Source organism: Nipponia nippon, unplaced genomic scaffold (genome assembly GCF_047370975.1).
Source record: "Nipponia nippon isolate SJK-2023a ecotype South Korea unplaced genomic scaffold, ASM4737097v1 scaffold_8, whole genome shotgun sequence".
Lineage (NCBI taxonomy): Eukaryota > Metazoa > Chordata > Aves > Pelecaniformes > Threskiornithidae > Nipponia > Nipponia nippon.
The window spans coordinates 50,529,935-50,553,966 of NW_028262402.1; the positions used below are offsets into that span (position 1 = coordinate 50,529,935).

Here is a 24,032-nt window from a genome sequence, read left to right on the forward strand (position 1 = left end):
GTCGCCGCCTTCCCGCCGGGCGGGCCGGTCTTTGCGCGCCGTGGGGAAACTTCCCGCAGCGGCGCCGCGGGGCGAAGCTCGCGCGCGCGGCGGGGGCGCGGGACCCCGGCATTGCTGCCCTCGCGCCCGTCTGGGCGCCATGGCCGGGGCCGGCGGCCGGGGCCGCGGCCGCCGCTTTGTCCCAGGCGCCGGGTGGCGGGCGGCGGGCGGGCGCTGAGGAGCGGGCGGGCATGGCCTCCCCGCCGGGCGGCGAGCAGCGGGCTCTGCGGGAGCGGGTGGCGGCGCTGGAGGCGGACCTGGACGCCTGCCGCGGGCAGCTGGAGCGGGCGCAGCGCCGGCTGCGCCGCACCGAGCGCCTCTACCGCGAAGCGCGGGCGGGCAGCGAGGCGCTGAGGAGGCAGGTAGGCCCCCGCCCCGGGAACCGGCGCCCCCCGCCCTCTCCCCGCTGCCGGCCCCAGCCCTGTCAGGCGTCCCCGCTGCCGGCACCCCCGGCCGGATACCGCCTGCCGACCCCCCCTCCGCCCGGCGTGCCCCCTCCGCCGGGCTGAGCTCGTGGGGCAGGCGGGTCCCGTGCTGCCCGGAGCCCGCCAGGCCTCCCTGGCCTGCGGGCCTACGTGCTGCTGCAGCTGGCTCGGGTTTGCTGTCCCCGGTCAATGTTTGGCCCCACAGGTGGTGGCGGTGGGGAGAATGATAACGTCAGCCACGGAGTTGGCTTTGCAGTCAGAAGGAAAAACTACATTTAGTGAAAGGAAAGAGGCTTAATAAACAAGGTGAGGTAAAGGAAGAGTGGAAGAACTGACCCACGGATGCCTGTGGCAAAATAGGGAAGTTTCGTAAATGCCACCGTTCACCACCACAGAACAGGGGTTATTGCTTGAAATTCAACTTTTCAGGGTGGGCATCTTAAAAATCACCTTGGTTAAGTTTTTCCCTTTCCTTCCAAGTGCTTGCCCTTATTATTATACCCTTTGTGACCAGAAATTGTTTTTCGTTATGCCAGCCATTCAAGTAGAAAATTGTCTCCTGCAAAACAAAGATCAATGGAAATAGCTCTGATGCAGTTATGTTTGGTTTGAATTATAGAATGTAAAATAGGGTGATACTCTTTTCTGAGATAGACCCCCAAAATGCAGCATTGTATTCTGTAACGTGCTGGTTTTCTTTCAGGTTGAAGAGCTCACTAAGGAAATCCATAACAAGGAGAAAGATACATCCAATGTAGAAGTACAGACAGAGGACTATGCTGCGTGGTTACAAGCAGGTAGAGAGGGTGGTGATTGCTTAAACAGGCATCTAGAACAGTATCTTATTTTGAAATTTATTTAATATAAAATACATTTCAAGTCTGTATCCTTAGCTGCGTTAAACTCAGTAACCTGATATTGTCTTTCAGACCATTTCCTATTTATTCAAGCCATTCATTTTAGAACAGGATAAAATGTGGCATGGGCTATAGTAGAATTCATGCCATAGTAATCTGTTACATGGTAATCTCATACATTATACACATACAAGTTTTACTGATTTTTAAAGTACATTAAAACAAGACATAATTTGTTCAGTAAGAGTAGAATAAATTCAAAGCAGAGGCACTACCTAATAATTGATTTTTATTAGACAACTTTATGCATAAATTTCCAGTTTAAGATTTAGGGTCCTTCAACTGCATTGCGTAAAATATTGCTTTGCTAATTTATGCAACTTCAACTTTTCCCCTCCTGCAGATTATTACTACTATGAAAATTATTACAATCACACTGATACTCAAGATTGTGCATCTGAACTGCCAGTGCAGCACAATCATGAAACTGAAGGCACTGAGTGTAATTCCACAGAGGAATCACAGACAGGTGCTAGTATTCCTTTAAGGATGGATAGCACTGAAGTTGCTGAAGGTGGAGAAGAGGAAAATTTCATCCAGAATTCACAGGTTATAGAACTGTTTGGGGTTTTACCAATTTTGAAGTCAGCACTCTATTAAAAGATGTGCTTTTGGTCTTGATGTCATTGTATAAAATGATTTTTTTGTGATGGTGTGGTGCTAGTGATAGGAGACAAACATCCTTGTGCTTTGAAACTAGTTCTTTTTGTAGTATGTTCCAAGTGTAACATACTGCTAGGTTTGTTTTTAAAAATAAAAATGCACATTCTGAAACATACGTCCTACATAGCCTTGGAAGCATGTCATTTTTTAATCAGCAGAATATGTTCAATATGACCATGCTGACTGTCCTAAAGTGTACTTTTTTTTTTTCCCCCTCCATTGGTACAAGGAGGCAACATACAAGGAGAAGGAAGTTGTTGAGGGTTTTATTTGTTTATTTTGTTATGTTTGGGTTTTTTTCCCTGCTATCCAGCCTTCTCTTAGATCACTCACTCCATCTCACTTGCTTAACTGATTTTGTGCCTCAGCATCTAGCAGCTGAAATGGAATTGAGAGCAGAAATCTATTTTAGGAATGTAGTGAAAGATATTCAGTGCGTATATTTTTGACGTGAACCACTTTTGAATAAAGATTGGGGAAAACGAAAGGCACAGGATGAAGTCTTGGTCCCACTGAGATCAGTAGGGGTTTATCAGTAACCTACAGCTAGATTTTTACCTTCTTGTTTAATAGTTCTTGAATCAATCCAAGTCCATAGAGCACTAATTTGTTTTATTTAAAATAGGGCATTGTAAAATGCTAAAGAACCAAGGAGGTTCTTTTTAGAAGAAAATTTAACTTCTTACTGTTTGGTATCAGGAAGCAGAAGATACTTCAGTACCAGAGGGTTCTTTGGCGGACAGCTTGAGAGCTGCTGCAGAAGCTGCTGTGTCGCAAACCGGATTTATTTACGATGAAAATACAGGATTGTATTATGACCACAGCACTGGATTCTACTATAACTCGGTGAGGATTGTTTTCAAAACTCTTGACACTTTTTCTCTATTGCAAAGTTTTAGTAGTAAAAGTTGAAGTGAGCAAAGAACTAATATCCAAGCTGACCTTATGATTTGAAAAACATGAAAAACTGAAGACAAAAAGTAGTGGAAGTTTGTTAATTAGTTGTTGAATTATTTCAGTCAAATTTAAGATAGCAGGCTAAGATACAAATTTAGATTTTCATTCAGTTCTTTTTGATGTCTCCTAGGTCTTTAGCTTGCTTGGCATTATAGAAATTTTATACTATAAAGCTGCTCTGTAACTCTTTCAAAATTAAAAGCTTGAGCTAAAAGGTGACTTGTTTAGAAAAAGACAGATTGCTGAACTAAGTCAGTGGCTTCTCTACAGTGAAGAGCATGTTGAGAAAAAAATGCATTAAATACTTGTACTTTTACTTGAGTATGGTTACCAAGTAGTTCCGTGTTGTGGGAAAGAAAATACATCTGTAAAAAAAGATGTCAGACAGTGTGTCAAAATTTTGTAATGGTTAATTTCTGCTTTACATTTTTCATAAGAGAGCTTTTGGGGAGGTTTTCTTTTTGTCCTGTGAGGTGCATGTATATGCATGCATATGCATGATAGGTACATACACTGTTGGAAATCCCAGTGGAACTACTGTGATGAAAACAGAGGTTTTGTTTGCAGCATTACATTCAACTCAATTAAAACTACTTGTTTTGTTTTCAGGGATGCTTCTGGACTTAATTTTTAAAGTCTTAAATGATACCATTGCTTTTGACATAGTTTGTGGATATAGTTAGATATAGAAATGTTTAGGGCTATAGATTACAGTTTATGGTACAATTACACAAAATAATGTATTTTCTTGTTCAGGTACTGTTACGAATTATGGGAAATGTTCTTGTATTGGGTTTACTGGCAAGGCTTTGGTAGTGGGGCCAGGGGCTGCAGCAGGGGCCTCTGTGCGAAGAGGTCAGGGACTGCCTGGACATGGCTGGTTCCACTGCAGGACACAGCTGAGCCATCAGAGAAGCTGGTGGTGCCTCTGTGAAAGCACATTTAAGGAAGGGCAAAACACTGCACAGTGGAGTGTGTATGTGGTGGAGGTGGGGAGAAAGGGGGGGCAGTGTGAGAAAAAACCCTGTGAACACCAAGGTCAAAGAAGAAGGAGCGGGAGGAGGTTCTCCAGGCACTGGAGCAGGCAATTCCCTGCAGTCCATGGAAGAGGACCGTGCTGGAGCAGATATCCACACTGCAGTCTGTGGAGGACCCCACAGCAGAGCAGCTCCTTAAGGAGCTGTGGCCCATGGAGAGCCCATGCCAGGGCAGGTTCCCCTGGCCGGAGCTGTGGCCCATGGATGACCCACACTGGAGCAGTACTTGATGGACTGCAACCCATGGGAAGGACCCGTGCTGGGAAGGGGAAAAGTGTGAGGACGAAGGAGCAACAGAGAGGAGCTGTTATTAACGTATTGCAGCTCCCCACACCTCATCTCCCTGGGCCACTCAGGCAGGGGGAAGAGAGGTAGAGGAGTTGGGAATGAAGGATTGAAGTAGAGCTTGGGAAAAAAGGGGCAGGGAGAGGTGTTTTGTCTTTGTTCCTCATCTTCCAGTACTTTTTTAACTGGCAATAAATTAAATTTATTTTCACTAAGTTGAATCTGGCTTGCCCATGATGGCAATCTCCCTGTCTTTAACTTGACTGATGAGCTTTTCATCTTGTTTTCTCCCTTGCTCCTGTTGAGGAGGTGAATTGAGAGAGTAGCTGGATGGGCACCTAGTAGCCAGCCAGGGTCAAGCCACCACAGTTCTTGAGTATGTTTGAGTAATTTTTTTTTTAAACTTAGTATATGGTTCTTTATTAACTGGGTGTTTCTTGGAAAAATGTATTTATTGAAGTAATGATAACATTGTTCCTTATGTTTCTTATAAAGGAAAATCAACTGTATTATGATCCAGCAACTGGAATTTATTACTACTGTGATGTGGAAAGTGGCCGATACCAGTTTCATTCACGAGTGGATCTGCAGTCTTATCAGGCCTCTGGTACTCAGCCCACTAAGGATAAAAAAGGGAAAAAGAAGAGAAAAGAACCAGAACGGATTACTGCAAATGAATATAAGGTAACTTTAGAACTGACAGATGGAAAGTGGAAAACCTGGGGTTTTTTTCATGATGCGATTTATGGGTTGTGGGGTTTTGTTTTATGTGGAGGATGCATGCTTATTTTCTGAAGGATTCAAACATCTTTAAGCTATATACGGCAGGTTGCTAACATATAGTTAGTGTTCAAATAATTTTCCCAGTGAGTGATTAAGGGTGAAACTTTAAACTTGGGACTCCCTCACTTTTTCAATGTTATTTTATTACAATACAACTATATAGATGTCTAAAATTGAGTGTCAGTGAAGCTCTCTGATTATCAAGCACACTAGAATTAATTCAGGGTACTGTGTGGACTGGATTTACGTCAGAAATTCAGTGTTACCTCATTGTCTTGGTTTTAGGGTTTTAGCTTGTGTTTTTTGTTGTTAGCCTTATTTTTTTTTAATTCACATAGTGAATCAAAAAATGACTGAGGGTTTCGAAAATGCACACACACACCACCCCTTCTCTGTGACTCTGTGTTCCAAAGCTCATTCCGTTAACATTTTACTGTATCTCTACCATCATTTGAGATTGATGAAATGTCTGTGAAGTTCTAATTCTTTGCATACTATGCCCTCCTATTGATATTTTATTTGGTCAATACGTTTTTGTTGTCCACAGTGTGTGGATAAGCTGAACATCTTAATAAATGGCCATTGTAATTAACTTAAAATACAAGTTATAAAAACCATAACTTCGTTTCTGTTGTTCTGATTGCTGAGAAAGCATACCATATAGTATGTAGTGACAGTCTTGAAAAACATTACTCACTCCTAAAGAGTGCAACACAGCTATTAAACCTCAAGAAGGATTTTCTTAATGAACACTATTATTGATGTTGAATCCAATTTGTATAGTCCTATTCTGCAAATCTGTTTATTACTTCAGATTTAATCGAATGTATTGGTTTCTTTAGTTTGCAGTGTTCCTTAGTTTGCATTTTTTAAAGCTATTGCTTTAACTGTTGCATAATGTCATTATGTAGGCCTCAGTCAAGCTGATTGGTTGAAATCTGAAATAATTATGTTAGTGTACAGATACTTTTACGTAACAGTTACATAGCATCACTACAGAGTTTAAAGATTTTGTATTAGGAGTGAGGTCTTCTAAAAGATTTGAAAATGGAAACTGTTTACATTAAGAACCAGTGAAGGTAGGTTAAATGGGTAGTGGTAGTTGATTGATTACAGATTTTATAAATAGATTGTGGCTAACGTGGGAATTTCTATTCCTTGAGAAAACTTCATGTGAACCATTCCGTTTTGAAAGCTTGAAGTGGATACTTAGCAACACTAAGTATAACTGTGCTTTAGACCTAAGAGAGGGGAGCTAATGCAGTTGAAGCTACCAGCATCCAAGTTCTGGGCATGCTGTGTGCAACTCTTGAATTAGCATTCTGCCACTTTCAAAAGTCTTTGGTAATACAGAACTTTGTTTATCATGCATCACGAAAGCATCATGGAAAGCTGGTAGGAATGAGCCTTTATCATATAGTGCAATTAAGAAATCTCTTAAATTTAGTATGGCATAGATAGCTCTGACCTAACAAGTAATTTTGACTGCTTTTGGGGATTTCATCACAATCTGCTTCTGTCATCCGATTATACTACAAATAACTATTTGTCTTTAGCTTTTTTATATTGATAAAATATTTTTATATAGATGGTCTTCTTAACAAATCTTTTGTGTGCAGCTTGCACAGTCACAAGGTAGGAGGTAAACATCCACTTTTTATGATGTGTTTTATTGATAGTAAACTGAGTACTTTGCTTTATTTGTGAATTAATTTGTTTGACCAACAAGATAACAGGAAGAACATTTAAAACAGATTATGTAGTGCACAGATCATTGCATCTGTGAAGAGTAAGTGAAAGTGTCATACTAAGAATCAAGGCCTCTTCTGTTTTTTTTTTTTTAAAACAAAGGGAGAATCAAAGTGAAACTTAAAACAATTATGCTACACTTTAAACTTCAAAAGGAAAAGAATGCATTTTTGTCAGTGCACTTTTATGTAAATGCACAATTAGATTTAGAAAAAACAAAGCACCTTACTGTCCTATTTTCCATAGCTGAGTTAAAATACATTATTTTTCTTGTGTGGTTCTTAATCATGTAAGAAATTTGTTCATTAGTTAAAAAAAAAAATTTACATTAGAATAAAAGATTTTAGATGTTTCTGTTATAAAACTGAAAAAAATATTTATAAGCTGCACAGTGCAGTTCATAGATGCCTGGTATTTCTTGGCAATATTATTGTTTGGTCTGGTATTGGTAAAGGCACTAATTAGTTCATGCTATTTACTATTATTTGCATCCTAATACAAAAGCAAAAATGTCTGGTTTTAAGTAGAACTTTGTGGTTAAATTGTTTTCTATTGAGATGCTTTGCTACATGCTTATGCCCAGCATTCTCCCTTTTCCTTCCATTCCCTCTTCCACTCTTGACAAAAAAATACAAAGTTAAAATAAAACCTGTCCCTGAATACTGATTAAATTATTAAAGTTGCTACCATTATTTTGAAGACTAGTACTTCATTATTGCTTTTCCCAATTAGTTATTAAGTTGTGCTGCTAGCCTGAAAGATGCATCCAAACATTACCTAATTTCTTGACCAAAGTATGTTTTACTTGACTTTCTTTTTCTACAGCCAGTACAAGTAGGAGAATGGTTTGTTTTATTGCCTGGTCTGCGGACCACTAACAGCGATAAATAAAGCAATACCAGGGTCTAATTCTGGGAATGTCATACACCCCCTGCACATTATTATTCCTGGAAGAAGACAAGGTGGTTTATAAGAATATGCATGTGAAGTGGGGGAAGATGGTGAGCAGTAGTTATAGAACCTCAAGTACACAAAACACTTGTTAAACTTGTTTTCTCTCTTTTTCAGTTAAAGGAGTAAATGTAAACAAGTGTTGATATTTAGTATTACTTAAAAGTTGTCCAATACAAGAAATAAGGGATCTTAGCAGCTGCATGTGTAGATTATCACAGCAAATATTTCTACATAGATGGTACTGTTAGCTATATAGTTTTTACAAAAATTCCATGTGATTTTTCAATGACATTCTATTTAAACCAAAGCTAATCTCTTTTTAATCTAAAAGAGATCTTAACTGGGCCAATCTATTATCTTTCTGTTTCTGATCACAGGAGGGTTTTTTAGTTGCGGTTTAGTTTGTAGCTATTGTGAAGAATCTCATGTGCTCAGCAACCTTACATATAATATCTATTTATAAGTAATAAGTTGGGATGCTTAACACCATAGAAATGGCAAGTGTATTCTGCACAAATACTGCAGTGGTCTTGAAAAAGCAATATAAATCTGAGACTCTAAAGAATAAAATTAATCTGTTAAAATATTGTTTTTTTAACAAGCTGAATTACCAAACAGGAAAATACTAGTCAGTGTCTGCTAAAATGAATGTATTTCTAATTGCAAAAACAGTGGAGGGGAACTCGTGTTTAATATCTCCTGAGGAATGTTCCTGATTTATACAAGAACTTTCTTTAAAGAGAGATTCTTTCTTTTCAGTCACCAAACTTCCATACTACAAGTAGCTTTCTTTTGACTTGTGAAACTAAGCATGCTGCCCACATGCTTGCTTTTAATAGACAATCAGGAATTTTATTTGCCAGGGTGAAGTATTAGATGGCCTCTCTGCAGCTCACATAAAGAGGATGAGTGGAATACTTTGGAACTTTCAGGCATATTGTTCAGTTCTGGGTTTTTTTTGTAGTGGTGGGCCAAAAAAAAAGTGGGGCAAGAAATACCATAATTACCTCCTCTGCAAGAAAAACATTTAAATAAGTAAATTTGGAAAAGTTAAAAAAAAAAAAATCACAAGGTGGCATCAATGATAATGTAATCCTTGGCCCAATATCTAGATTCAGTGCTTCCATACAGGTTGGAGAATAGACTGTGCGCAATAGTAATCATGTAGTTCTACTTGCTGGATTTGGGCCATTAGAAAATTTACATGCAGGGTCTGACATGTACTATTTTTTTTTCCAGAAATTATTTTCACAGTTTATTCTTAAACTACTGTTTAATAAATTTTATTTCAGGGTGGTGCTTAAAATTAACTTCTGTTGTATTCTTTTCCATTATAGACACATCCTAGCTACTTCTGTGGGAGAGACAAGGCTTTTGTAGTAGTATTTCCCATAGAACTCTTGAAGCAGTGATTTTTATTTTTTTTTATCACATGTAGTTTACTTTTTGCTGATATTCGTCCCATCTTTAGGTACGTCAGTTGACAGAAACCATGGCTAATCTGAAGATTTCTTCTTTTGGATTGGCAGCTTCTGGTGAAGGTAGAGTTGAGACACAAAACACATTAGTCCGTGGATGTTTACCTTTAACCTTGGTATTTTTATTAAAGGAAAAATAATATCTAGTAGTTTGTTTAGATACCTATTTTCCTAAAGGAATTAATAAATTTTTAAGCTATTTGATCAAAATCAGTTCATCTACAAAGTAACTTTGAAATATAATTGCAACACTGTATAAGTAAAACATCTGAAGAAAACTTTGATGGCATTCTAGAATATTTGGGAAGAGACATAATTAACATTGCTGTATTAACACAGGGTGTCCTGACTAAACAAACCACATGTTCTTTAGGTAAGGCAAATTTATGTTTCCTGTATTTCAGAGCTGTCCACCAGTGTATAAAATGGCTTGTTTATGATATAGGAAGAGCTTTACTCTTTTTCCAGCTTTTAATCAGTTTTTTTTGCACTGGAAATTTGAGTATTGTGTAGGGTGGAAGACGGTAACTGAAGTACTTGTGGAACAACGCTAGCAAGTGAAAGCTTAGTCATCTGAGTGAAAAAGCTATTTTAAACTGTTTGAAAATGTTTCTTTAGTAAAATACTGAATTTCAGATTAATATTTCAAATTGACAGAGTCAGTGCTAAAGAGCTAATGTTCAGCCCTTTAGATGAGGGTGTTGAGTACCCATGATTCCATTAAATCACCTACTAAACTTGTGGCAAACCAAGAAGCAACAGACTATGCATTTCTGAAAAGTTGTATTTGTACATATTTGTATGTTTTGTATAAAATTGATTTAGAAAACAATACATTTTAAATAGTGCATTTCTTAGAGTTAAGCTAATTATGCTTACAATAATTTTTAAGTTCTAATTTGTAGGCATGCTGAAGAATTGCATGAATATGGATGTTGATCAGGCATAATACAGAAGAATGTGAAGTTTTGAAAGACAAAATGCCTTGCTCTGTCACAGTAAAGCAAAAAGTATAGTTAGATGCTTAAAATATTTTTAATTTTTCATTAAAAACACTTCAGCTTCTGTGATCATTCATGTGTATATTGTAAGTAGGCCAATCTGCACTTCAGAAAGTCGTTGTAATCAGTAGTTTGTGGCCTATTCTTTATAAAGCAAAACCATCAATTCCAGTCACACGAACATGATTTGTAATTCTTGTGTCCCATGAGGAGTAATCTTATAAAAATCCTGATTTCATTTGCACCTTTGGCTGTCTTTGTCAGGGATGCAGAAATATGAACTGACTCAACCCCATAATTATTATGAATCAGATTCATCCCACCTCTCAGCTTTACTCAGTGAGAGAAAAGCCAGAGATCATGTGGCAATACCCAGTACATACAAAGTTGTTCAAAGCTGAATCACATACAGGCAATCCGTATCCAACATATGACTGTTGGGGTAGGTCCACTGACTAGATATATTAGGCAAAGCAACATACAAAGGAATGTATGTGCCCAGTATCATGGTGTAACAAACATGGTTATAATGAGCACGTACTTGCATACTTTGTGTATTCAATCATGAGTTTGGGATGAAGAGTTAAATATCCTGCCATTGAGAAATGAAGTGCATTGCTAGTATATATTAGGTCATTCAGGGTGATATTTACTGAATAGTGTGTTTACTGCTGATTCCTGATTTTTAAGCAGCAGCTGTATGGAGGCAAGGTGCTGTTTGCCTAGTTACACTTTCATGCATGCTACATATGTTTTGTGTTACTACTAGAAGCCATATATAATGGAAAAGTATTTCTTCAGCACAAGACCCCCTCAAATGCTTTAAGAATACATTCAGCGTCCCCAGGTTTAATGTTTAGGCATCGTCAGATGTGCATTTTAATACAAATTTGTGAAATCATAAATGGCTCAAAATACATATTCTTTAGGAATGCACTTTTAAATTCCTCAATTTTGTACAAGGATTTCTAAATGCAAAGACTACATTTTTATCACTACGTAACAGAACTATTTAGTTTATTTGTGTTCTTAACAGTTGATTGTAGTAATAGTGGCAAAAATACAGAAACTGCTGAGAACAGGCTTGATGGTCATATTGGCAGAATGTACGTACAGAATCCTTGGTCTGTCTATAAGCATGTTTTTTAAAATTCCTGTTTTCAACTAGAACAGAGAGTCTACTCTTTAGTAGCTAGGCTTTGAAACAGCACCTTTTTATTTTCTAATTTAGAATATCTGAAGTGATGCTAAAAACAAGCATAATGATTCATTGTGGATAAAGAGCTGAGTGGTTGGAACATTATACTTGGGCATCAGTGCATCACAGTCATCTGTTGCTTTGCCTCAGTTGTGATTTGAGCAGACTATTTAGTTTCTCTGTTTTCAGATTAGATTGGTAAAAGTTTGGTAGCTCATAGCATTATGGGAAGAAATGCATTTAGGAGCAGAGCATCTTGGTATGTCGGGTATCAATCTAATATCCATACCAAACATAAATATAGACAAAGATAAATAAACTGGAAAGGACCATTCATAAAAGCAATAATCAGATTTGCCAAAAAGATTTCTAATGGAATTAATGTGTCTGACATGTATGAACTGTGTAGTCTTACTTTTGGCAGGATTACTACATCTCTTATTTAAAATAAACAACATTAGGTAGTGACCTTGTGATGCTGTTCCTTCCTAGTTCCAAAACTTAGAGGATTCAGGGAGGAGGGCTAGTGCATTTTAGAAAAACCCTAAACAAACCCATAGTCCTTCAGTTAAAGGTCTTTTAAAATTTGCTGATTATTCCTGAGAATCTGCTGTCTTATTGGAAGTGTTTCAGAAGTACACTGTAAAGTCCTATCCAAGAGCTTGACTGCTGGGCTGAGAGGAATTCCTATGCCACTGTTGAGTTTTTACAGTCCTGAAAAGTGAAAGTGTTTAACAGGACTTTAACATTCACATTAATTTATGTATCTCAAAATGTAAAATGCTGTATATGAAAACTTACTGAAAAAAAGTCAAGGGTGTTTTTTATTTTAACTGCTGTGTGGTGCAATATTTGGTACAATTCAGGGCAATTGAATGCATTCATCCTGAATCCAAGATGACAAATAATTTATAATCTGAGATTATTTATTTATTTATCTTTTAAAGCTACTTGTGTTTGTCTGGGTGTGGTTTGGTTTGTTTTTTTTTTTTAAGATGGTCATCAAGGGTACTAGACTGAGAATTACATTTTCAAGGTACTCTGGCAAAATTAATACAAAACTTTACATTTCTCAGTTAAAAAATGTTGATGGTCTTTTTTCTGTTGGTGAAATCAAGTTGCAATGGAAGAACCTGCAGTGATCTAATCTGTCTGGTATTCAATGGAGAAATTTGTTGCAGTAGAAAATGGATACTCAGTAGAACTGTTTCACATAGCGTAAATTAAACTTAAATTCTGTATAGTATCTTGATGAAAGGCTTTGTTAACGGTGCAATTTTGAAAGGAGGAAGAGCAGGTCATTAGGTGAGCATGGGTGGGCATTCCAGATATTCTGGACCATTGTGGAAAAAAATGAGAAGACAAAAACAGGAGGAAGATGTGATGAAGATCAATTAAAGAACTTTTGAACAAGTTGCAAGAACTGAGTAAGAGAGGGACAGAAGTAAGTGTCATAAAAGCAAAACTGGAAAATATTCAAGATGCTGTTGTACAAGTTTGAAAGTGAGGACAAGGACCTTAAGTTTTGTGTGAGAAAAGAGGAAGGAATAAGTGAAGTTTAGAAGAGGAGTGCAGTCACACTTTCCCAAATGGAAGATGATCTGTCATGTCTAATAGGATGTGAAAATATTTCTACTGAAATGTTCTGTTGACTGCATGCGGTAAACTTTCTGGAAATTTAACCATTTCTTAACAGTTGTAAAAATAATTCTTCCTAGTGAAGGATGTACTTCCAGGCTGATAGCAGACTTTAGAATAACCCAATCTGTAAAGAATGTAACATTCTGTAACTCCCCTCCAGGATTTGGACACAGAAGAGCAGAAATCATCTAACAGTCTGAATTGCTTTTCCACTACTGAGCAAGTAAGTTCTACTGAAGAAGAAGAGTCTCCAAATGTAAGAAAAAAGACTAAAGTGGACACAAAACCACAAAATAGTTTAACAGCCAAAGAATCGATTTCTACAGACAGTATAAATTCACATTCACGCAAAAGCACACCAGATACTGCAGCATATACAGATGACAGTAGAACAGCAGACACAGAGAGTGAGCCAGAAGAAGGTGAAATTACAGATTCCGAGTGCGAAGCCTACAGCAGTGAGGATGAAGTAACAAGTGAAGAAACTGCTGATTCAGAAGACTCAGAAGACGAAGGTGAATTATTGTGGCTTTTATGTATGATATTACTATATTTTTCCAGGAGCCCATTAAGAACAAACTACAAGAAAACAGTTTGGATAATTTAAAAAAAAAAAAATAAAAGCATGTGACTTGAGATACTTTGCATTAAAAAGTGCTATATTGCTATATGCTACCAGTATTTGTTTCCTTCTCTTTACTTGCACAGTAGCCAGACGTAAATAGTGGTGTTTTTGTAAAAGCTGTTCAGGGGTGTAACTTACTGTGCTTGTGTAGAAACCTCAGTGGTAGATTAAGATTTGTTCAGATTAGGATAGTGACAGGAGAAAAGAAAGTCTATTGCTAAAATAGAGATTCTAGTACTGACCTGACCGTAATTCTGTGTAGTAACTCTCTTCAATTAATGTATAATATTTCTGATACTGTTCATAAACAATCATGTGTAATTCAATGTAGGATGAATCCACTGTGGTTAAAAGGATGAATGTGGAGTACTTAGTACTATTTGAAATCCTATTTTATGTGTATTCCAGTGGCAGCATGTAAGAAATGAGGAAACCTGTATGCTGTTTTGTACCAAAGAAAGCATTCTCCTAGGTCCTTAAGACCTCAAGAATTGAGTGGTCTCTTGGAAAATAAAAAAAGTAACCTGTGAAAAGCTTAATGCAACCAATTGGAACTATGTATATGCAAAGGATATTCAAAATCACAGGATGAAATACAGCCTATAGAAGTCTGTACTGCAGCCCGTGCCCTGCTCACAGTTAAATAGTCAGTTTGTTGCTTCAGTTTTCATTACTTTACTTGCTCAACTGCTCAGATTCTGAATGATTAATGCCATTCAAAATGTGCTTGCTACCATCAGGCTTTCAGATTAAATTTTCTTCTCTTACTATTTTCTAATAATTCTGCACTAATGCTGGAGTAATAAAAGCTGGAGACAGTTTCTCTCCTCCTAGTACCTTTTGAGCTAGCGTCTTCCCATCTTACCATGTCTATTCCTAGCTGAGATCATTGGGGACTGTTTCTGCAAATGTATATCCAAGAACAGAATTCATACAGCTGTTAGAATATAATTACTTAACAGATACTGAGGCAAAAAAGCATATGCATCTGTAGGCTTATGTATTATTTTTTTCTTATCTGTATTGGTGCATAGTGCTAATAAGAGTAAAAACTAGTAAAAATATATTTGATGTAGAAATTATCAAATATGAAGTTCTATATGCATTAGGTCTGTGATGTGAACAAAAAGGAGCTGCCTTTTCTCAAAGTAAAATTTCCTTCTAATCTGTTATAACTAATGGTCCATAAATTTGTAACATGCTAGTAAATTCTGTGAATGTATTTATACTTTGTTGCTGTAACTAAACAGTTGTGCACATGTAAATAACCAGAATTAGGAAAACATTTTTAATACTTTAGCGTGTAGTCAGAAAGCCCTTGAAACAATAGTCTCATCAAAGTTTTCTCTCAGATGTGCTTATACATTTCTTTTTCTGAAAATTGCGTAGGATTCAGCCTGATAATGGCTGAATGTGTATCAGTTGTTTGAAAGCTATAGACTGTAGGGGTGAAACTGTAATTTGTTGGTAGTAACAGTATTTTATTTTTTTTTATAATTATAGATGAAGAAAAGATCTGGCCTCCTTGTATCAGAGTAATTGTAATAAGATCACCAGTTCTACAGACTGGATCACTTTATATTATCACAGCTGTGAAACCTGCTACAATTGGAAGGTAAAAGTGAATGGAATTTGTTATATATATCTGAAACTGTATCTTGCTTTGAAAGCTGCGGAAGCCATTCAGGATTTATTGTCCCTAGTCTTCATGCTTGTCCTCCTAGCATGCAGCAGTACTCTGAATTAGGTTAGCCCACAGTAAGAAATTTAAGTCATGTCACGTAACATCATGCTTGCTGTGATAACACCATACACAGTTAATGTAGCTCAGCAGTCATGAAAATTTGTTAGTGATAACTTGATCTTGTGTCTAGGTCCTAAGTTCTTTGACAACTATTGTTTTCTAGAAAGTAAGTAAACTTTTTCTGGGCCACTAAGGTAACTTTTTCATAAATGGAAGAACACACTTCAGAAATTCAGGATCACAAGGAAGCATATCCTGAACATCTCACACATTCAAATTCCAGGTTCATGGTTTTTCAATAATAAGTTGGGTTTTGTGCTAGCCTTTATGCATTCTTCCAGTTATAATATTTAAAAAAAAAAAAAATCTGATTTGTTCATTGTGGATGATGAATTTAATGAGTTAATGCTTTCTTCCATGTTTACTGGAAACGTCACCCCTTTTCAGCTGCTTTTATCTAATGCTGATAGATGTGTTTTGATTTGCTCTTATAGCTGGAGTTTTCTAGGTACATTTATGTGGAAATTAACAGATGACAAGTCTGCTTGCAATTTACATATAGGTCCTTTGCTAGCTGCATTTCTTCTTCATCTACCAGTATAGGAAACTAATATGCAAATCCCTTCCTCCTACTGCAGTGTTTTTGATCCCCAAAAAATCTATAGAGGTTACTTTTTCATTGCTTCTATTACCTGCCTAATGCTACCAAGAATTCAACTTCAGCATTGAAGACTGATGCCAAGATGCTCTGAAGAGCTTGAAGGATGCAGAGTTCAGACTAATATTTACAGGCCTTGTATGAGTATAAAAGTTCAGATAGAAATGTCAGGTTTATAGATAAAAATTTAAAGGTACAGCTTTGTCATATATTCATAGCCTACTGCATATAGTTTATAGATGGAACAAGGGACATGAAGCAAGTCTTTACATCGTGTATATTGCAACACAGTGGTTTACATCTGTAAAGCTCCCCAGTAGCTCAGAAGACAAACATGGTTTTAAGGTTCAAATGAAATACACCTTTTGTAAGCCACTCATTAGACCTGTTTCTACTTTGTCGTGATTTGTATCTCAACTTGCCTTTCCAGAGAAAAAGATGTTGGACACACACTTCAGATTCCTGAAGTTGGAGTCAGTAAGGTAACTCTTTGTTTCTGTCTGCTGAAAGGTACATCAGTATATGAATGAAGCTTTAGATTTTATGGCTTTAAATTTTGTGAAGTCTTATGTTAATTTTTTTAAAGAACTTTTAGAATGAGGTGTGGGATTAGCCACATTTGAAGTTAGAAAAAGGAAAACATACAGTATTTTACTGAATGGGAATTGAACGTGAACAGCAGTGTGATTTCAAAGTCTAGGAAAGCTAAATATTTTTTTAAATTGGAGTTTTACTTATCCACAGTGTAATGCACAGTAAAAAGTTATATTTTGAATCTTGACTTTCTCAATTATTGAACTTCAGGAAAATGTATTACTCTGTTAAATATTAATGATATATAAAATATTGATGTCCGCTAGTTAGAACTTTGTCAGAAAGTAATCCAATTCTTGCAGTTTAGCTCAGAGCAACAGGTTTTGTTTTATTTTTCTTCAAGGCAACTGTATAAATATGTAAGTGATGTACAAGGAGTTTGAAAATTTAACGGAATTTATTTCAGTGACAGATTGTAATGGAAAATTTTTCTTCTGGTTAAGAAAGATTAAAGATAAATTATGTGCTCTGTTTTGCTAACTACTTTAACACAGACCATAAATACAGCACTCTTAATAAAAGAAAATGTAGATTGACAAAGACATGTCATCCAAACAAAAAAAAAAAATTGATAAAAACATCTGCAAATGCAGGTACCTGAAATACGCTTTACTATGTCTGTTCCAGATCATAGTTCTCATTAATGAGCCATGTACTGTATTTCATACTGAACAATTTCCAGAGCAAATTTTTCCCTATTAATTACTTTTTCAGGCATGTATTTGAAACTGGGTGCATAAAGAAGCTAAAAGGCTTTTATTTTTCTGTAATGTTACCATTTTAGTATTTCATGGGTACCTGACTGCTTATATAAGAATTTATTTCACTTTGCAGATAAGGAGTCAAAGACAGGAAGATAAATGACATATTTGTAGAAACAAAAAGTTAACTACCGGTTTGATTTTCTCACTATTCATAGTTGATAGCTGTGGACCGCTTTGGCATTTTCCTTCCTTGAGTGTAAAGTGAGACTTAAAAAAAACCACTGCACCCTGCAGATTTAGAATCTTTAGTAGTTTGGGTTCATCCAATTCAATAAAACAGAGGTAGAAATTAAATTATCAATTGAATGAGCTAGTCAGTCTTTCCACCATTATGGGAGTATTCCTGTTGTAAATGCTAGCCAATCTACAAAATACTATTTTGATATTTTTTTATTACTGGATGTAGCAACTGCTATTGCTCAAAGTTAAGAAAAGATTTGGTTTTAAATGAAAAGTTTCTTCGCAGATTGACTCTTGGTTTTTTTTCTCCACTATAGCAAAAGGGATCTTTGCTTGTCAAACCTGAAACTGTCACTTTTTTAGACTTCTGTTTTTTATTGGAAGTCTTAGTAGGCCACAGAAGTTGATATTTTGATTTGCTCAGTGGCCATTTTTAGAGGTAGTGTATATCTTTGTGAGTCTGGCCAGGAGTTGTGTTTTCTCTGTTCCATGTGGGCTTGGGAGCAATACCTATATAGACTTGCAACAACAAAACAAACAAAAAAATTAGATTGTTAGTCTCAATATCAGAAAGGATATAAAAGGAACAGCAAATGATGGGTAGTCATTATGTCCTGAGCATCAAGATGCAGCTGAAGGTAAATTATGTGAAATTTACAAAAGCATGGCATTTAGGGAGCTGTTTTGGATATGAAAGACCAAGTGACCTGAAGCTGTAGAATAAGATAAGATTATTTTTTTTAATTGGAAGAGAAAAATTGAGAGTGCTGTAACGTACCTTACAAGAAAAAAAACTTTTATTTATAAGAACAGTTAAAAATGCTATATTACTGAATCTTGCAGTCCTTTAAGCAAAGCATACTTGCCACATTGGAAGTAGATGCTTTTTCAGAACTGAATCAGTTTATGGTCAAAATAGTTATATTATTAATACTATACTTTAGCTCATGCTGTTGTGGCCCATTTATTTACATTTCATATGGATGAAATTATAAAGTGTGGAGTACTCTATTATAAACTTAGAATACCAGAGCCACTCAGTTAAAAGGTCTCAAAATATGTTCTGAGATCTTACTTTAAAATAGCATATAAATTGTGAAGTATTTGCTTAATAAGAACATTTCACTTAGGCTTCTATTTATCAGTTCCATGCAGAAGTATATTTTGACCACGATTTGCAAAATTATGTTCTGGTGGATCAAGGCAGTCAGAATGGAACAGTTGTTAATGGAAATCAGATTCTCCAGGTGAGTACCTGTTATAATGCTGTGTACGTTGCAGAAAACTGTAGTCATATGGTCATTTTAAATATGTTATGGCAAATCACTAACAACGCCATTAAGTGGCTTCTTTCATACATTAGTCTCTTCCTTGGGTTCCCTTCTGTTTTTAGGGCTGCCTACAATACTTCATGTTTGGTTTATATTAGGAAAAATCCACCACAAGTGCAGTTGCTAGAGTGAAATACCCACTGTAGTTAAATACTTGCCTGCATTTGTGAGACCAAACTGAATTACTACCTTATGAGCAGTATTCATCAAACAGAGCTCATGCCCTTCATTAGTAACTAATTAACATGGTTGCCAAAACTTTCTTTTGCTGTAGCCTAAAATAAAATGTGATCCCTACATCTTGGAGCATGGAGATGAAGTGAAGATTGGTGAAACTGTGCTTTCTTTTCATATACATCCTGGTAGTGATACTTGTGATGGATGTGAACCAGGACAAGTCAGAGCACATCTTCGCCTGGACAGGAAAAAGGAGTCTTCTGGTTAGTCATGTTATCATGGGTTATGTTTTTTATTATAGCTCTTTACTTTATAAATGTAATAATTAATTCAGTTTTCTTGTCAACTGGGAATAGTTCTACAATACATGATGGTGTATTTTCTTCTTGGTGTCTGTGTGTAATAATATTAGAACAAAATTTCTCACAGTTGTCTTGTGTTTCAAAACATTGTTACATTATTAATTAGAAATTAAATCCTGTGTTCTTCCTTCTAGTTTGCCCAGCACTTAGCAAAGAAGAACGAGAGTTAGTCAGAAGAAAAGCATTAAAACAAATACGGGTAAAATATGGTTTACAGGTGAGTTTACAGTAGAAGTTGATTATGTGTTTGAACTCTACACCTACTTTGTGATTCCTATTTTAAGCCATAGACTTCAGTGAGTAAGGAAAGTTTTCAAATGCACTCAAACTTGAGCCTGGTAGTTTAACTCAAGCTTGTCTTTTGTACACTGAATAGTAATTATTTACAAACCTCTACAGAGAGACATGATGGTAATAGGGCATGAAGGCTCTGTTAAAAGTTTAGGAAGAGAAGATCTGTTCCAATGTGTACAAGATTCCCCATCCTTTTGAGGTTAAGATTTCTTAAGACGTTTCTGTTTTTATTTTTGGAAATTAAGTTTGCACTAAATTGCAGTGATGTCTTTTATTTGGAAAGGAAGAATAATGGACAACTGACAAAATGACGGAAGGAAGAGGGAAATTTTTTAAGTTTTTATTGTAAGTCTGCTTTGCCATAGAAGAATGCCAATGTGAATGTACAGGCAATATAGTATATAAGTATTCAAGTTACTTCTGTTTTACAGATTATTTTAACTATGGGGTTACATCTAGCACTTGTAATGAGTATTGGTGTAGAAAACAATGGCATTGTTTCTCTCAAATTCTTCAGCTATCAAAATAATATTGATATGGAATCTATACACGTGCTTAGTTCTGTGTGGAATCTACACATGTGCTTAGTCCTATACAGAATCTAAGAATGTCTGCGCTTAGTTCTGTCATCTATTCTGAAGAATTAGTTGCTGAGGAACAGGCTAAATGTTTAAACAAAAAGCCAGTGGCATGTCCATATGGTTTTCTGTTAATATAGAGAGATTGATTCTTCATACCAAGAGAAGATTCATGAGAATGTTTATTTACAGCCTCTCTGAAATTAATGAATTTGGCAATATTACACTATTATGTGATGATGGCAATAACATACCTTACAAGGTACAGTTGTAAGGTAAGAAACTACTAAATGAGAACTATAGTTTTTTGTTAAAAGACTTAGAATTAATGAACTAGGCTGAAGCTGCCTTACTTTTGGAGGGAAGCAGTGAAGTTATCAAAAATAAAGAATTTAAATCCCACTTTCTTTGCCTTGATGGAGTTTAATCTGCTTATAAAGAACACAGAGTATGAAGACAACAAAGCAGTGAAGAATCCCAAGTACAAAGACAGAGCAGGAAAACGCAGAGAGACTGTTGGAAGTGAAGGAACCTTCCAGAGAGATGATAGTCCAGCTTCTGTTCATATGTAAGTTTGGTTGGGGGGTGGGAATCCTGTGTGTCCTTGTCTAAGTGAATCTTAAAAAATGATTATAAAGTAAATATCAATTAGCTACTAGGATACAGTTTGTTAGTTGATGAATTACCTGTATATAATGTGTTAGGAGAGCTAGAAAATAGTAAGCTATTCTCACTTCCCAGTTCATATGCTCTTTTTATTAACTCCTCACCTTCCATACAGAATTCCACTTGGCAGTAAGGATGCTTCGATCACTTTCTTACCAACTCAGAATATCAAGGAACTCCCCAGCTACACTGCTGACACCTTCAATAGTGTCTTATTTTTCAAGCGTCTAGATTTCTGTTTTTCCTATCCAGTCCCAGTAATAGTACACATGCAAATTTTTTACCTGCAGTTTCTTTCATTGTCAATATCCAGTCTATCATAGGACCTGCATTTACACACCTCTTAAATAACACTTACTTTAATTTTCCTTTTTAATTATTCCTTTGCTTCTGTAGTTGCTTTTGGGGTGGTTTTTTTAAGAAACATCAGCTTGTAGGTGCTTATAAGTTAGCAAAAGGAAGTGTGAGACAATTAAATATGTGCATTAGGATGACTGGTGGTGAGGCAGTGATACTGCCTTTTCTGTAGTGCAGTCAGTTCCCACCCACCATGCTGTGTCTTTTAACTCCTAAAGTAAGCAAGTAGTTCAGAAGGAGATTTAAGAAAGTTGGTATTGACTAGAGGCTTGGAATAGCTTTGGTAGCAACATATTAATGGGAGAACTTACAAAGGTAGCACTAGGGTCTCCTGGATAGCTCTTGATGGAAGTAGGAACAGCATATTTCATGGCAGCATATTTCGTATTTCTAGAAACAGCATGGTTTCTAGAGCAGCATATGCATGCACATTTCTGTCCTTCAGTATTGGAGTAGAAAGCATACTCTTTCTATTAACTCTTGCTTATCAGTTATCTTAAACTTTCTTCAAAGTGAAATCAGCAACAGCAACAAAGGACACAAAATGTTGGAGAAGATGGGATGGAAGAAAGGGGAAGGCCTGGGCAAGGATGGTGGTGGTATGAAGGATCCGGTAGGTCGCTCTGGTTTTTACTTGGAGCAAAAAGCAATAGAAATGTATTTGCAATGAAAAACATCTAATTGTAAGCCACTATTCACTTGAAACATTTCAAAACCCTGGTTAGGGAGGAATAATCTCATTAGGACTAATCTCAAATTATTTTTTACTTGATTAATGAATTATTTTGAAATTTTTCAATGATTTTTGTCCCTTCAACAGAAAATACCAGTAATGTCTGTCTCTTAGGAAACTAAGCAAGACAGCTTCTAGCCATTAAATTAATAATCTCATGTTTGAATACAAAGTCTCGAGGAAGACTGAAATAATTTTAAGTGATAGGAATTCAAGATGGGCTTACAGTGGAATCCTTCACTTTCTCGGAGGCCGATGTAGCACAAAAATCAAGCTAGATGACAGGCCATGAGAGAGGAAAAGCTGGCTGAAGTCACTGTAGCCACCAAGTTCAGGGCCTCTGTGGCAGCTGTGTGAGCCCCATTTTTGTCACCAGAGCTGTGTTGTCTTTTGGCAGTAGTGCTGCTCAGAGCCACACCGTACCTTTTGTTGTCAAACTACCCAGCACGGGGATCGTATGCTATTCACTCGGTGAGGAGTACTTCACAGTAACGTTAGTGGCAGGTGTCATCATTCAGCATTATAGATCATAGTTCTAGAGGTGGTGATTTGATGCATCATTTCAACAGTACTTTAGATGTTCATGTATGATCTAGGTATAGTAGAGCCTTAGAGAGGTGCATGGGGAGCAGGGGTGGAATTAATATTATAAAATATGATCTAAAGTATTTAGAATACCTAACTTGCAGTTACAACAATATTTAATGTATTTGACAGATCCACCTTCAGTTACATAAGACGCATGCAGGTTTGGGTGCCAGTAGACCAGCCTCAATTGAAGATGTCCAGATCATCCAGAGCAAGAATAAAAAGAACTGGGATAAAGCAAGAGAAAGGTTTGCTGAAAACTTCCAAGAACCTAAATCACAAAGGGATACGCCTAAGATTATGCCTTGGGTTAGGGGGACTGTAGAGTAAAGTATCTGGTCCCACAGCAGGGTAATGCCTGTGTGTAAATAGTTGGGAGAGAATTTATTTTTATTCTTCTTTCTTTTGCTAAAGCAGAAGTTTGGTGATATGTAAAATACAGTTGTGGAAAAAATTATACAAGATTAACTCTATTATGTTAATTGGTTTTCTGTAGTCTTCATGCTTTTATAAGAACACATTTTTAATAAATGAATGGAATTTAGAGGGATATTAAAATTTAAGTACTTGAAAGTGATTCTCATCATGAGCAGGAAGTTTCTTCAATTGTTTTTAACACAATTCTTCATGGAAAGTCAAACAAAACATCTGTTAAATTTAAATATGATACCTTTAACATTTGAACAGTGGTTTAAAAGCAAGCTGAAACAAACAAGAAAATCCCCCAGACCCCTATTAGGAGTATCATATTGCCTTTTCCTCTCTTGTGTGTTTATTCCTGATTGCCATTAAATGCTCAGCAAGAGGTACACCACTCTTAAATTCATATAGTTCTAGTCACATGTCTCAGCTTACCTTAAGGGGGGGGGAAAAAACTTGTTTTCAAATGATTCATCAGTACTGTTCAAAAATACTGTACTCCATGAAATAAACTACCAGCATTGGTGAAGAAAACAATGTTCAGAAGATAGCCTGTAGCAAAATTTTCTTCTGTGAAGAACTTGCCTGAGATTTGTTTAGTAAATCTGTATCCTGCCTTTAAAAGAGGAGGTATGTTTAGAAAACTTCTGTCTGTGTGTATTATTTATTAACTTCTTGTTCCGATACATCCATTGCTGGCAATGGAGATTATGCCAGAAAAAAAACCAAAACAAACAAACAACCGATTTTTGGTGGGGAAGGACTGCCAAACTGAAGCTAAAAGCTTGGTATTTATTGAATGTTCCTAAACACAATAAATCGTTGTCAATTTAA

The 24,032-nt window shown here is 36.6% G+C and overlaps 1 protein-coding gene across 5 annotated transcripts; it reads left to right on the forward strand.

The window, feature by feature from the left end:
* Window positions 1-24,032, forward strand: AGGF1 (angiogenic factor with G-patch and FHA domains 1). 5 transcript variants are annotated; one of them, XM_087742184.1, is made up of 14 exons: window positions 1-401; window positions 1,168-1,261; window positions 1,725-1,930; window positions 2,744-2,890; window positions 4,819-5,007; window positions 9,281-9,350; window positions 15,256-15,367; window positions 16,585-16,636; window positions 18,838-18,939; window positions 19,298-19,463; window positions 19,697-19,779; window positions 20,857-21,002; window positions 21,971-22,070; window positions 22,908-24,032. In XM_087742184.1, the coding sequence occupies exons 1-14, from the start codon at window positions 231-233 to the stop codon at window positions 23,106-23,108; spliced, it is 1,839 nt and encodes a 612-aa protein (XP_087598310.1). In that variant the 5' UTR covers window positions 1-230; the 3' UTR covers window positions 23,109-24,032. The 5 variants fall into 5 exon arrangements, 4 of the variants coding, with proteins under 4 accessions (XP_087598310.1, XP_087598308.1, XP_087598309.1 ...); XM_087742182.1 differs by lacking the exon at window positions 9,281-9,350 and adding an exon at window positions 13,288-13,642; XM_087742183.1 differs by lacking the exon at window positions 9,281-9,350 and adding an exon at window positions 13,288-13,642 and having other exon boundaries at window positions 20,875-21,002.